Genomic DNA, 16,259 nt, shown 5'->3' with positions numbered 1-16,259 from the left:
GGATTTCCAGCCTGACTGGCCCGCCCCTTTCATTGATTGGATTTATAACCTGGCTGTCCCACCCCTTTCATTAATTGGATTTCCAGCCTGACTGTCCCACCCCTTTCATTGATTGGATTTATAACCTGGCTGTCCCGCCCCTTTCATTAATTGGATTTCCAGCCTGACTGGCCCGCCCCTTTCATTGATTGGATTTATAACCTGGCTGTCCCGCCCCTTTCATTAATTGGATTTCCAGCCTGACTGTCCCACCCCTTTCATTAATTGGATTTCCAGCCTGACTGTCCCACCCCTTTCATTGATTGGATTTCCAGCCTGACTGTCCCACCCCTTTCATTGATTGGATTTCCAGCCTGACTGTCCCACCCCTTTCATCGATTGGATTTCCAGCCTGACTGTCCCGCCCTTTAATTGGATTTCCATCCTGACTGTCCCACCCCTTTCATTAATTGGATTTCCATCCTGACTGTCCCACCCCTTTCATTAATTGGATTTCCAGCCTGACTGTCCCACCCCTTTCATTGATTGGATTTATAACCTGGCTGTCCCGCCCCTTTCATTAATTGGATTTCCAGCCTGACTGGCCCGCCCCTTTCATTGATTGGATTTATAACCTGGCTGTCCCACCCCTTTCATTAATTGGATTTCCAGCCTGACTGTCCCACCCCTTTCATTGATTGGATTTATAACCTGGCTGTCCCGCCCCTTTCATTAATTGGATTTCCAGCCTGACTGGCCCGCCCCTTTCATTGATTGGATTTATAACCTGGCTGTCCCGCCCCTTTCATTAATTGGATTTCCAGCCTGACTGTCCCACCCCTTTCATTAATTGGATTTCCAGCCTGACTGTCCCACCCCTTTCATTGATTGGATTTCCAGCCTGACTGTCCCACCCCTTTCATTGATTGGATTTCCAGCCTGACTGTCCCACCCCTTTCATTGATTGGATTTCCAGCCTGACTGTCCCACCCCTTTCATTAATTGGATTTCCAGCCTGACTGTCCCACCCCTTTCTTTGATTGGATTTATAACCTGGCTGCCCCGCCCCTTTCATTGATTGTATTTATAACCTGACTGTCCCACCCCTTTCATTGATTGGATTTATAACCTGGCTGTCCCACCCCTTTCATTAATTGGATTTCCAGCCTGACTGTCCCGCCCATTAATTGGATTTCCATCCTGACTGTCCCACCCCTTTCATTAATTGGATTTCCAGCCTGACTGTCCCACCCCTTTCATTGATTGGATTTCCAGCCTGACTGTCCCGCCCCTTTCATTGATTTGATTTACAACCTGGCTGTCCCGCCTCTTTCATCGATTGGATTTCCAGCCTGACTGTCCCGCCCTTTAATTGGATTTCCATCCTGACTGTCCCACCCCTTTCATTAATTGGATTTCCATCCTGACTGTCCCACCCCTTTCATTAATTGGATTTCCAGCCTAACTGGCCCGCCCCTTTCATTGATTGGATTTATAACCTGGCTGTCCCGCCCCTTTCATTAATTGGATTTCCAGCCTGACTGTCCCACCCCTTTCATTAATTGGATTTCCAGCCTGACTGTCCCACCCCTTTCATTGATTGGATTTCCAGCCTGACTGTCCCACCCCTTTCATTGATTGGATTTCCAGCCTGACTGTCCCACCCCTTTCATTGATTGGATTTCCAGCCTGACTGTCCCACCCCTTTCATTAATTGGATTTCCAGCCTGACTGTCCCACCCCTTTCATTAATTGGATTTCCAGCCTGACTGTCCCGCCCCTTTCATTGATTGGATTTATAACCTGACTGTCCCACCCCTTTCATTGATTGGATTTATAACCTGGCTGTCCCACCCCTTTCATTAATTGGATTTCCAGCCTGACTGTCCCGCCCTTTAATTGGATTTCCATCCTGACTGTCCCACCCCTTTCATTAATTGGATTTCCAGCCTGACTGTCCCACCCCTTTCATTGATTGGATTTCCAGCCTGACTGTCCCACCCCTTTCATCGATTGGATTTCCAGCCTGACTGTCCCACCCCTTTCATTAATTGGATTTCCAGCCTGACTGTCCCACCCCTTTCTTTGATTGGATTTATAACCTGGCTGCCCCGCCCCTTTCATTGATTGGATTTATAACCTGACTGTCCCACCCCTTTCATTGATTGGATTTATAACCTGGCTGTCCCACCCCTTTCATTAATTGGATTTCCAGCCTGACTGGCCCGCCCCTTTCATTGATTGGATTTATAACCTGACTGTCCCACCCCTTTCATTGATTGGATTTCCAGCCTGAATGTCCCACCCCTTTAATTGGATTTTCATCCTGACTGTCCCACCCCTTTCTTTGATTGGATTTATAACCTGGCTGCCCCGCCCCTTTCATTGATTGGATTTATAACCTGACTGTCCCACCCCTTTCATTAATTGGATTTCCAGCCTGACTGGCCCGCCCCTTTCATTGATTGGATTTATAACCTGACTGTCCCACCCCTTTCATTGATTGGATTTATAACCTGACTGTCCCACCCCTTTCATTAATTGGATTTCCAGCCTGACTGGCCCGCCCCTTTCATTGATTGGATTTATAACCTGACTGTCCCACCCCTTTCATTGATTGGATTTATAACCTGACTGTCCCACCCCTTTCTTTAATTGGATTTTCATCCTGACTGTCCCACCCCTTTCATTAATTGGATTTCCAGCCTGACTGTCCCACCCCTTTCTTTGATTGGATTTATAACCTGGCTGCCCCGCCCCTTTCATTAATTGGATTTCCAGCCTGACTGGCCCGCCCCTTTCATTGATTGGATTTCCAGCCTGACTGTCCCGCCCCTTTCATTGATTGGATTTATAACCTGACTGTCCCACCCCTTTCATTGATTGGATTTATAACCTGGCTGTCCCACCCCTTTCATTAATTGGATTTCCAGCCTGACTGTCCCGCCCTTTAATTGGATTTCCATCCTGACTGTCCCACCCCTTTCATTAATTGGATTTCCAGCCTGACTGTCCCACCCCTTTCATTGATTGGATTTCCAGCCTGACTGTCCCACCCCTTTCATTGATTGGATTTCCAGCCTGACTGTCCCACCCCTTTCATTAATTGGATTTCCAGCCTGACTGTCCCACCCCTTTCTTTGATTGGATTTATAACCTGGCTGCCCCGCCCCTTTCATTGATTGGATTTATAACCTGACTGTCCCACCCCTTTCATTGATTGGATTTATAACCTGGCTGTCCCACCCCTTTCATTAATTGGATTTCCAGCCTGACTGGCCCGCCCCTTTCATTGATTGGATTTATAACCTGACTGTCCCACCCCTTTCATTGATTGGATTTCCAGCCTGAATGTCCCACCCCTTTAATTGGATTTTCATCCTGACTGTCCCACCCCTTTCTTTGATTGGATTTATAACCTGGCTGCCCCGCCCCTTTCATTGATTGGATTTATAACCTGACTGTCCCACCCCTTTCATTAATTGGATTTCCAGCCTGACTGGCCCGCCCCTTTCATTGATTGGATGTATAACCTGACTGTCCCACCCCTTTCATTGATTGGATTTATAACCTGACTGTCCCACCCCTTTCATTAATTGGATTTCCAGCCTGACTGGCCCGCCCCTTTCATTGATTGGATTTATAACCTGACTGTCCCACCCCTTTCATTGATTGGATTTATAACCTGACTGTCCCACCCCTTTCTTTAATTGGATTTTCATCCTGACTGTCCCACCCCTTTCATTAATTGGATTTCCAGCCTGACTGTCCCACCCCTTTCTTTGATTGGATTTATAACCTGGCTGCCCCGCCCCTTTCATTAATTGGATTTCCAGCCTGACTGGCCCGCCCCTTTCATTGATTGGATTTATAACCTGACTGGCCCGCCCCTTTCATTGATTGGATTTATAACCTGACTGTCCCACCCCTTTCATTGATTGGATTTATAACCTGACTGTCCCACCCCTTTCTTTGATTGGATTTATAACCTGGCTGCCCCGCCCCTTTCATTGATTGGATTTTAAGCTTTACTATTCCACCCCTTTCTTTAATTGGATTTTCATCTTGACTGTCTTGCCCTTTTCTTGATTATACAGTAAACCCCCATCGCGGTTCAGTTTTTGCGGTCCCGGTATATTGCGTTTTTTTTTTTTTTGTAATGCTATTTTATAGGGATGCACTGAAATAAAAATTCTGGGCCGAAAACCGAAAATTACTTTTTCCCCCAAATAATTTTTAAAATAGATAGAAGAGGGGCATACACCAAAAACAGGCAGTGACGTACACCTATCGCTGCCACCCTGTCACAGTATATGTACTGTGATGGGTTGGCAAGAGGTTAATTTAATTACCATTGGTATTTGTATTATGCAGCATGAGGGGGTTAATGTATTGCCACTGCTGGTCACTGATGCATTAGTGACCAACCAGTGGCAGTTAATTAACCCCTTTGTGCTGCATTAGTGCAACCAGTATCAGTGTTAATTAACACTGGTTGCACTAATGCAGCACAAAGGGGTTAATTAACTGCCACTGGTCGGTCACTAATGCATCAGTGACCAGCAGTGGCAATATATTAACCCCCTCATGCTCCATAATACAAATACCATTAGTAAGCTCGCCTCTTTCAAAACCTGCGCTGCGCCCTCCTCCTTTCTCACGGCGGCCATATTAATTTCGGTATTTTTAACCCATTATCGGCCGAAATGGGATAGGCTCATTTTCGGCCGAAATTTCGGTGCATCCCTATTATTTTACTATATAAATCATTAAAAATGATATATTTTTGTGTTTTCCATAGCTCTTGCTCTGTCTCTCAGTATCTTTTATGTGTTTAAATGAGTTTCTATTGTTTTAAAAGTGTGTTTAAAGACCTTTAAATGCTTTTACACGTACAGTGACAGTAAAAAAAAACATGCCTACAATGCATTTTAATAGGGTTTTTCTATATCGCAGATTTTCACTTTTCGCGGCTGGGTCCGGAACGTAACCCCCGCAATGGAGGGGTGTTTACTGTATTTCCAGCCTGACTTTCCCGCCCCTTTGTTTGGATTTCCAGCCAACATCCAAGTGAAAGATATAACACCAACATGTCAGGAAAAAAAAAATTCAAAAACAGAATCACTGAGTTGGAAAAGGATCGCCCCTCTTCTGTCAGTATTTTATTGGACCACCTTTTGCTGTAATTCCAGCCTTTAGTGGGTTGGGATTTGTCTCTACTATATTTGCACATTTAGACTTTGCAATATTTGTCCACTCTTCTTTGCAGAACTGCTCAAGTTCAGTTACATTTGATGGTGGCCCTTTGTGGACTGCAGTCAAGTCATTCCACAGATTTTCAATGGGGTTTAAGTCTGGGCTCTGACTAGGCCATGCAAGGACATTCATCTTTTTCTACTTCAACCACTGTGTGCTCATTTGTGTTGTGGGCTTTGGGTCCATGTCAGGTTGGAAAGTAAACCTCCTTCCCATTGACAACTTTCTGGCAGAGGGCAGCAGAATTTCCTCAAGAGATAGATCTTTCACTTGGATGTTATAGGTTGCCCTGGTAAATACAGCTGGATAAACCAACATTGTGTATGTCTCCTTTTCAGGCTGCAAAGCAACAACATTTTTAAAAGGGGGGGGGGGGATTTATTTCTACTGTACCTAAAAACTTGTCATTCAGTCACACTTCGTGCATTGTAAACAGACATTCACTTCACTGCCATACGTCTTGTCATTCCCAAGTTTCATTCTCTAGACTAGTGCTCTCTAAACTGCAGCCCGATGGGCTGGATGCCGCCCTTTGCTTGCTTTAATCCCGTCCTTATTCCTCCCACTGACAGCAACAGTGGGGCATAGTTCCTGACACTGAAAATGGGGCACTATTCCTCCCACTGACACCAACTATGGGGCACTATTCCTCCCACTGACACCAACTATGGGGCACTATTCCTCCCACTGACACCAACTATGGGGCACTATTCCTCCCACTGACACTATCTATGGGGCACTATTCCTCCCACTGACACCAATAATGGGGCACTATTCCTCCCACTGATACCAACAATGGGGCACTATTCCTCCTACTGACACCAATAATGGGGCACTATTCCTCCCACTGATACCAACAATGGGGCACTATTCCTCCCACTGACACCAACAATGGGGCACTATTCCTCCCACTAACACTAACTATGGGGCACTATTCCTCCCACTGACACCAATGATGGGGCACTATTCCTCTGACTGATACAAACATTGGGGCACTATTCCTTCCACTGACACCAACTATGGGGCATTATTCCTCCCACTGACACCAATGATGGGGCACTATTCCTCTGACTGATACAAACATTGGGGCACTATTCCTTCCACTGACACCAGTGATGGGCCACTATTCCTCCCACTGATACCAACGATGGGGCACTATTCCTCCTACTGACACCAATGATGGGGCACTATTCATCCTGCTGATACCAATGATGGGGCACTATTCCTCCCACTGACACCAATGATGGGGCACTATTCCTCCCACTGATACCAATGATGGGGCACTATTCCTCCCACTGACACCAATGATGGGGCACTATTCCTCCCACTGACACCAATGATGGGGCACTATTCCTCCCACTGACACCAATGATGGGGCACTATTCCTCCCACTGACACCAATGATGGGGCACTATTCCTCCCACTGATACCAATGATGGGGCTCTATTCCTCCCACTGATACCAATGATGGGGCACTATTCCTCCCACTGATACCAATGATGGAGTACTATTCCTCCCACTGATACCAATGATGGGGCACTATTCCTCCCACTGACACCAATGATGGAGTAATATTCCTCCTAATGATACCAATGATGGGGCACTATTCCTCCCACTGATACCAACGATGGGGCACTATTCCTCCCACTGATACCAATGATGGGGCACTATTCCTCCCACTGATACCAATGATGGGGCACTATTCCTCCCACTGATACCAATGATGGGGCACTATTCCTCCCACTGACACCAATGATGGGGCACTATTCCTCCCACTGATACCAATGATGGGGCACTATTCCTCCCACTGATACCAATGATGGGGCACTATTCCTCCCACTGACACCAATGATGGGGCACTATTCCTCCCACTGATACCAGTGATGGGGCACTATTCCTCCCACTGACACCAGTGATGGGGCACTATTCCTCCCACTGACACCAGTGATGGGACACTATTCCTTCCACTGACACCAATGATGGGGCACTATTCCTCCCACTGATACCAATGATGGGGCACTATTCCTCCCACTGACACCAATGATGGGGCACTATTCCTCCCACTGATACCAGTGATGGGGCACTATTCCTCCCACTGACACCAGTGATGGGGCACTATTCCTCCCACTGACACCAGTGATGGGACACTATTCCTCCCACTGACACCAATGATGGGGCACTATTCCTCCCACTGACACCAGTGATGGGGCACTATTCCTCCCAATGATACCAATGATGAGCACTATTCCTCCCACTGATATTAATGAGCACTATTATTCCCCCTAATACTAATGATGGAGCATTGTTTGCTCCTACTGACCACAGTTGAGCCCCCCTAAAGTTTGAAGGACAGTAAACTGGCCCTTTGTTTTGACATTTGGACACCCCCTGATCTAGACAGTAATAAGGTATGTCTTGTATATAATAACCTATCTGTATTGTTATCTATCCTGACAATGGATCTTTTTTTTTTCTTGTATTTAGGAGATTGCTATCCCCCTCGGTGAGCACCCTCTCCAGTACCGCTATACCTTCTGGTATTCCCGCAGGACTCCCTCCCGGCCAGCAAGCACTCTGAACTATGCAGAGAACATCCGTCAGTTTGGCACCGTGGCCACAGTAAGAGCTAACGGTCTTCCTTATATTTCCTCTGCTATAAGGTGTATTGTGTTTTCAGAGATGAGTGCACATTGTGATACATAATTAACGTACCTCGTTTCAGGGACTTCAACATGCTGAGGGTGATCACACCATTGAGCATGACAAAGTGGTGACACCATAAAGGTTCATTTCAACCGCCATGTTATATAGGTGTCTCTAATTAGTGATTGTTGGAGGGCTGCCTAGAAATTCTGAATAAAGCACTGATGGAAAATTATTTGACTCTCCAGAGGGCTTTAAAGAATAAATTCCCCTTTTCAGAAAAAATGAAAAAGTTGAACGAACATTCTAGACTCTCTCTACCCCCTGGTCCCTACTGTACTTACCTTTGTGAGTGATGAGCTGTCACTACCCACACAGCCTATGTAGTGATCCATTGATTTGAAATCCCCGCTTTTTTTTCTGTAGGGTTTCCAGGATAGATGAGGATGAGTCTGATTGGTCAGAGCAATCACATGTCAGCGCTGACCAATCTGAATCACTCTGATCTGTCCCAGAAATCCTACAAGAAAGAAGGGGAAAAACCCCCTGGATCACCACACCAGCTGCATGGGAAGTGACAGCTCATCACCCACAGAGGTAAGTGCAGCGGGGACCGGGGGGTGGTGGGGAGGGTGTACAGTGTTAGATCCCCTTTTCATTTTTTTCTGAAAAGATGAACTAACCCTTTAATGCCTGGGAGGCGGTTCAGGCGGCTTCTGCATCATAAACAAGAGAAGAACACTGAGCTAATGAGGGAAGCAGCTAGCACATGGAAAAATACAAACTTCCAATGATATATCTATTGGCACTTTTCCACTGCAAGTACCAGCTCGGCTCTACTCGGCCCTGCTTGGCTCTGTTTGTTTTCCACTGCATGGTACGGTGTTGGAACGGTTCGGTACGGTTTGCTTTTCCACTAAAGTAGTACTAAAGTAAGTGGGTGGGATAACAACGATTCTCTGACCAATCAGTGGCTAGTAGTGACAAACAGTCAAGGCTGCATGCAAAGGATTGTGGGATATGGTACCGGTACGGCCCTCTTGGAACCTGAGGTGGTACTGTTTATGCGAGCCGTACCGTTCGGTTCCATGTTGTGGAAAAGCGCCGCTGTACCAAACCGTTCCTACACCGTACCATGCGGTACCAGCAGCGGAAAAGCACAAAAGCGAGCCGAACCGTTCGGTTCCATGCAGTGGAAAAGCGCCATATGTAAACAGTAGTGCAGCACTAAACCATAAGCAAATGTGACAACAAATTAATATATCGAGTACAATGAATGTAAAACATCCAATAAATAAATTAAAAGTTCATAAAAAGTTCATCACTCTGTATGACAGACATTCCAAATGAACCAGTATTCCCAGAAAGGAGCCAGAAGTTCGGATAAGGAGATAAGGGTGACTAAAAGATGGATATTAGCACTTCACAGCCCAGGTGATAAAGGGATCTCCTTACCAAAATGTATTGACCACTAAATTATAGGTGGTCAAAGAAAACATCCCATCCAACTCTAGGGGAACACGGTCACAACTTTCCAGGTAAGCCGTCAGGGCACATCAGTAGAGACAAATAAATCCACAAGTACTCCAGATCACCATAGGCAGGCAAACATCAGTCATGATAAAAGAAAAAGGCTCCAATAGTGCATTAAAAGATATAAAGTTTAATGATAAAGCATATAAAATATTGCTAAAAGGTATAAACTCCGCGCTAAAGTTCTATTTGGATAAAAAGGAGGATATATGTAAAAATATAAATATATAAAAATGTATAAATGTGTATACTAGTTAAAAGTGTTAATAAATTCAATGGTATAGATCAAGGGTCTTCAAACTATGGCCCTCCAGCTGTTCAGGAACTACAATTCCCATCATGCCCAGTCATGTCTGTGAATGCCAGAGTTTTACAATGCCTCATGGGATGTGTAGTTCCGCAACAGCTGGAGGGCCGTAGATTGAGGATCCCTGGTATAGATAATACATTATAGGCTGCAGCCTCCCTAAATTATAGTCCAAAGGCTATATGTATGTGTTGATAAAATATTGCACTCACGAGTAATCTGATGTCTTCAAACACTATGGAATACAGCCGTGGCATTCCTGTGGGCTCCGTCCATCACAAACCCGACTTCCTGGAGGAGAGTAGACCGTCCTCCAATCAGAGCCAGGAAACGTGATGTCGTCACCTCTGCTGACCACGCCCTACATGTTTCGTCATAGATGACGTCTTCCGGGGGTTGGTCTGGAGCAGGGACCGGTGGTGGGGGTGGTGGGTAGGGTGTACAGTGTTCATTCCCCTTTTCATTTTTTTCTGAAAAGATGTACTAACCCTTTAATGCCTGGGAGGCGGTTCAGGCGGCTTCTGCATCATGTGACCACTGTGATTTGCTCTCACCGCTATCACATAATCAGGAGCTCTCCCTGTTGGTTCCCGATCAGAAGCCGTGACCGGGAGATGTTGGTGACAGTTCATACAGTGTGAAGAGAGCGTGCTGTCAGCACACAACCTCAAGCTGCTGCGGGTGCATACGTGCGGCAGCTGGGCGTTAAAGCCTACTTGCCAACATATACATGCATTACACGTTCTGCAAGAAGCTAAAAAAATGTTTTAAAGGATACAATATTGCAGCTTACTAGTCCTTAGATGCCGTGCCTGCACTTACTTTCTATTTTCATGGCAAGAACATTTTTAAATACCGGAAAATACTGGTTGATCCTGCCAGAAATGCCACATCTTGTCACTTCCTGCTCCACAAACAATCCCCGCTTCCTTCCAAGTCATACTCTGTAAACTACTAATTCCTTCACCCTCCACATAATGCAGATAGAAAGAGATATTTGTAGTCCAAACCATGAGAGCAGCCTAGGACAGTGATGGTGAACCTTGGCACCCCCGATGTTTTGGAACTACATTTCCCATGGTACTCAACTACACTGCAGAGTGCATGAGCATCGTGGGAAATGTAGTTCCAAAACATCTGGGGTGCCAAGGTTCTCCATCATTGGCCTAGGGTGTCAGTGCTCCTCCTCCAAAGATACTGTATAGTGATTGTTGTCATCTTGGAACAAGAAATGTTGCTGGCAGGATCACCAGGTGAAAAATAAAAAGCAAACAAGTCTGATTTGCCTGTCCTCTGCAGGTGGAGCAGTTCTGGAGGGTGTACAGCCACCTGGTACGTCCCGGAGACTTGAGTGGGTACAGCGACTTTCATCTCTTCAAAGAGGGCATCAAGCCTATGTGGGAGGTAGGTGGAACAAGTGACTGTTTCATGAGGTGATAGACTGTAATGTTAAAAGTTGCTGTAATGCGCAATAGAATATGTCTCTTCTGAACACTTACAGCTCCATGGGGGGGGGTAAAAGCCTTTTGAATGAAAAATTTTAACACCTAGCACTTAGATGCTCTCAGTCGGAAAGATTAACAGTCCTCAAAATAGCCTCCAAGAGATCCTTAATCTGTAGGAATGCGTGGCTGTCCACACTCCTAGGTATAAGGCCAAGCCACTGACAGCCGCTGGTTCTTGTACCTCCACAAAAAATAAAGTTTTAAAATGATTAAATAAAAACTGGTAAATGTAAATTAAGGATTTGTTTTTAGCATTTGTGTCTTTTTTAAAGTGATATTAAAGGCATTTCAAAAAATAAAATAACAAAACATGTTATACTTACCTGCTCTGTGCAGTTGGTTTTGCATAGAGCAGCCCAAATCCTCCTCTTCTCGGGTTCCCTGCCAGCACTTCTGGCCCCTCCCTTCTGTCGAGTGCCCCCAGAGCAAGCAGCTTGCTATAGGGACACCCAAGCAGGCTCACTTCTGAGCCACCGCTATGTGTCTTTTCACACACAGGGCTGAGGCTCAGCCCTGCCCCCTCTCTCTCCTCATAGGCTCAATGGCCAGCCAAAGAGAAGGGAGAGGCTCTCATGCACATCACTGGTTTGCAATGAGGCACAGGTAAGTATTGGGGGGGGGGGGGGGGGTGCTGCACAGAGAAGGTTTTTTTTTTTACCTTCATGCATAGAATGCGTGAAGGTACAATACCTTGAGCCTTTAGAACCCCTTTGACAGCGTATTATAAAAAAAAAAAAAATCCAATATAGGTCCTTTTAAGCAAAACTACAGATACGGCGATGTGCCTGTATCTTCCATAGACAGTTCAGACACTACGCCCCCCCCCCCCGCCAAGCCCTGCCTAATTGATTAAAGCTCCACTCCAGGAGTTAGCCAACATCTAACCTTGCTGTAGGCCTCCCTGCACAGCAAGGGTTAAATGATTTTTCAGTCTAGGTGTGCAGGAATAAGGAGTAATATTTACCGTATTCTCATATCAGTCCTGCATTGTATGTAATGACGTTGAGGGACCGCCCACTTCCCAGAGGAAGTAGAGCGCTGAAGCCGGATGGGGGGTTTAAGGTAGCAGCCTTTTCATCTTCACCTAGACCAGGGGTCTCCAAACTTTCTAAACAATGATCCAGTTTACTGTCCTTTAGACTTTAGGAGGCCAAAATGTGGCCAGCCTGAATTGAACATTTTTCAAGCATCAGTGGGAGTAAACCATGCTTTCCCCTCAAAATAACTAAACACACAGCCATTAATGTCTAAACCGGTGGCAACAAAACTGAGTACACCCCTAAGTGAATATGTCGAAATTGGGCCCAAGGAGGCATTTCCCCTCCCCGGTGTCATGTGACTCGTTAGTGTTACAAGGCCTCAGGTGTGAATGGGGAGCAGGTGTGTTAAATTTGGTGTTATCGCTCTCACTCTCTCATACTGGTCACTGGAAGTTCAACATGGCACCTAATGGCATAGAACTCTGAGGATCTGAAAGGAAGAAATGTTGTTCTACATAAAGATGGCCTAGGCTATAAGAAGATTGTCAAGACCCTGAAACTGAGCTGCAGCACAGTGGTCAAGACCATACAACAGTTTAACAGGACAAGTTCCACTCAGAACAGGCCTCGCTATGGTCCACCAAGGAAGTTGAGTGCACGTGCTCAGTGTCATATCCAGAGGTTGTCTTTGGGAAATAGATGTATGAGTGCTGCCAGCATTGCTGCAGAGGTTGAAGGGGAGGGGGGTCAGCCTGTCAGAGCTCAGACCATACGCCGCACACTGCATCAAATTGGTCTGCATGGCTGTCGTCCCAGAAGGAAGCCTCTTCTAAAGATGATGCACAAGAAAGCCTGCAAACAGTTTGCTGAAGACAAGCAGACTAAGGACTACTGGAATCATGTCCTGTGGTCTGATGAGACCAAGATAAACTTATTTGGTTCAGATGGTGTCAAGCATGTGTGGCGGCCACCAGGTGAGGAGTACAAAGACAAGTGTGTCTTGCCTACAGTCAAGCATGGTGGTGGGAGTGTCATGGTCTGGGGCTGCATGAGTGCTGCCGGCTCTGGGGAGCTACAGTTCATTGAGGGAACCATGAATGCCAACATGTACTGTCTGTGACATACTGAAGCAGAGCATGATCCTCTCCCTTCGGAGACTGGGCCGCAGGGCAGTATTCCAACATGATAACCCCAAACACACCTCCAAGATGACCACTGCCTTGCTAAAGAAGTTGAGGATAAAGGTGATGACTGGCCAAGCATGTCTCCAGACCTAAACCCTATTTAGGCCTATTTAGCATCTGTGGGGTATCCCCAAACCGAAAGTGGAGGAGCGCAAGGTCTCTAACATCCACCAGCTCCGTGATGTCATCATTGAGGAGTGGAAGAGGACTCCAGTGGCAACCTGTGAAGCTCTGGTGAACTCCATGCCCAAGAGGGCTAAGACAGTGATGGAAAATAATGGTGGCCACCCAAAATATTGACACTTTGGGCCCAATTTGGACATTTTAACTTAGGGGTGTACTATCCAAATTGGGCCCAGCAGTTTAGACAGTAGCTGTGTGTTGAGTTATTTTGAGGGGACAGCAAATTTACACTGTTATACAAGCTGTACACTCACTACTTTACATTGTAGCAAAGTGTCATTTCTTCAGTGTTGGCACATGAAATATGTATTAAAATATTTACAAAAATGTGAGGGGTGTACTCACTTTTGTGAGATACTATACATGCACAGTAGGGCGCCTGTGTATGAAAATGTTGCTTGTGCTACACATTAGAAGCAAAAACTATTGGTAGGGCCATTACTCACAGTTAAAGCGGAGTTCCGGGCCTGAAAAATAAAATTTAGATAAAAATACCCCTGGGACAGTCAGGGCTAGTGCATTTCAGCAATGATAGCCTCTGAACTGTCCCTGGGTTCACTTACCTTTTAGAAGAAATACTTACCTTGAAAATTTCTTGTCCAGCGCTGCCATCTCAGGTGTGGGCAGCTGAAGCCAGCGCGTCCTCTTCGGTCCCAGAATGCCTAGCACCCGCACCGCTAGGCAGTTCTGGTGCAGGCGCGCCATCCCTGCACAGCTTCTGGGCATGCCCGGAAGCTGTTTAGCAGGGAATGACGCGCCTGCGTCGGAGCTGACGAGTGGGGCTGGTGCAGGCGCATTGATTCCTGGGAGCGATGATGTTCAGCTCCCAGGAGTCAACGCAAGAAGGAAGTGACGGCGGCGGCCGTGTCCGCAGAGGAAGTAAGGTAAGTATATTTTCTTTAAAAACAAGGTAAGTGAATAAAAAAAAAAAAAAATGTAATTATCCAATTGTTTTACAGGTAATTTCAGAGCAAGCAGACAGTGAAAAAAAAATTTTAACGGTGGAACTCCGCTGTAAAGAGGAAGTAAACACAAAGACCTAATTTGTACCTATAGGTAAGCCTATAAAAAGGCTTACCTATAGGTACTGTAAATATTTCCTAAATGTGTACCGTTTATGAGATCTTTACATTGCATGCAGCTGAAGACATCATCGGCGCATGCGCTCTGAAGGAACGGCCACCTGTTCAGATACTTGTGCCGTGAATGACTGCTCCCCTGCGCATGTGCGGGAGTGATGTCATCGTGGCACTGGCCTGTCACACAGCCGGTGACCGCGGACCCGGAAGGAAGAACGGGCGAAGATTGTACGCTGCATCGCTGGAGTGCTACGTTCTCAGATAAGTTTCACATATTGTGCTAGCATGCAGTGCATACTAGCACATTATGCCTTTACCTTGCAGGTCCGGAAAAAAAAAACAGCCAGCGGTTAACAACCGCTGTAACTCTAAACTGATGACCTATAGGGGCTTTTCAAAATGTATGGTACTGAAGTATGTCGCCATTTCACGGGCGCACGCAACTTTAAGAGCCCATTCAGACTAGCGCGACACGACTTTGGGGGGCGACCTGTGAAGTCTATTCACATAATGGAAGTCTATTCAAGTCGCCTCCAGGTCACCCCAAAGTAGTACAGGACCCTTTTCTAAGTCGGATCGACTTGTGTCGCTCCTATTAGAACGGGTCCTGTGCTAATCAATGGACCGCGACCGAGCGCGACTTGTCAGGCTGACAAGTCGCGCTAATTTGAATGGGCTCTAAGGCTTTACATGTTGTATCTATTTATTTGGTTAAACCTCATTTTATATATTTTACCTAACAAATTGGGTAATATTTAATTTTGGTGTTCTATGGTTATCCATTTTTATTTTATGGTCACATATGATTGATCGAGACTTCCGAAGTGGAGTGGTGTGGTTCAGGAAAAGTTTCTGCAGGAGTATCCCAGCACTATCCTGAGAGATATCTCGTCAGGGGATTGTGACTCTGTTGTGGGGTCATGGTCTGGAGGTGAGCAGGCAGTCTGTCTGAAGGTGGCGGTCACTGAACACATTGGATTATATTATTTTGTCACTTTGAGTTATCACAGTGGTGGAGCAGATATTCACAGTTGGGATTTTTTTTTGACACTGTGCACTCAATATTAAAGTTGTTATTACTTTATTTGATTATATTATGTATTAATTGTTACGCTGCACTGATTAGTTGCATCTCTTATGCCTCATTTCCACGGAGCAGAACGGTTCGGGTCGGTACAGTTTGGAAGGGTTAGAATGCAGAAAATAAGTAAAATGTGCAGCGCTAGAAAAGAAGTGATAATGAATATCAAAAGGATCACTTGCGTAAACAAATGAATGATAAAAAGTGAATACAAAAAAGTGAGTCCCAAGTGAAAAGGTGAGGTAAGTCATCCAGCGTGATATGTGTGATCACAATGGCTGTCAGATCCCAACACCATCAGGAAGATAAATAATATGCGCTCACCAGAATTTATGGACCCAAACTACCATATAGTAAATGGGTCAAATAGGCTCACATGGTATATCGTGGGTATCCAGATCAGTGCTGCAACATCAGATGCTCCAGTATGCGGTCATATGATGAAATTGAGGAAGATGGAAACTCCTAATCACCCAATGACATATTGGGATAAGCCAAATGAAGCAAACCTAGTCTAAATCTGCTTAAA

General features: G+C 45.8%; 1 protein-coding gene across 1 annotated transcript in view; it reads left to right on the top strand.

Moving 5' to 3' along the window:
• The window catches only part of LOC309552382 (eukaryotic translation initiation factor 4E type 2-like), a 33,913-nt gene that overhangs the window by 848 nt on the left and 16,806 nt on the right, over window positions 1–16,259 (top strand). The window contains exons 2-3 of the mRNA XM_082253326.1: window positions 7,720–7,854; window positions 11,018–11,122. Of these exons, the coding sequence (XP_082109452.1) occupies window positions 7,720–7,854; window positions 11,018–11,122 (240 nt within the window). The remainder of the gene's footprint in view (window positions 1–7,719; window positions 7,855–11,017; window positions 11,123–16,259) is intronic.

Source organism: Pelophylax lessonae (assembly GCF_965119305.1).
Source record: "Pelophylax lessonae genome assembly, chromosome: 4".
NCBI lineage: Eukaryota > Metazoa > Chordata > Amphibia > Anura > Ranidae > Pelophylax > Pelophylax lessonae.
This window is presented reverse-complemented; position numbering and strand designations above follow the sequence as displayed.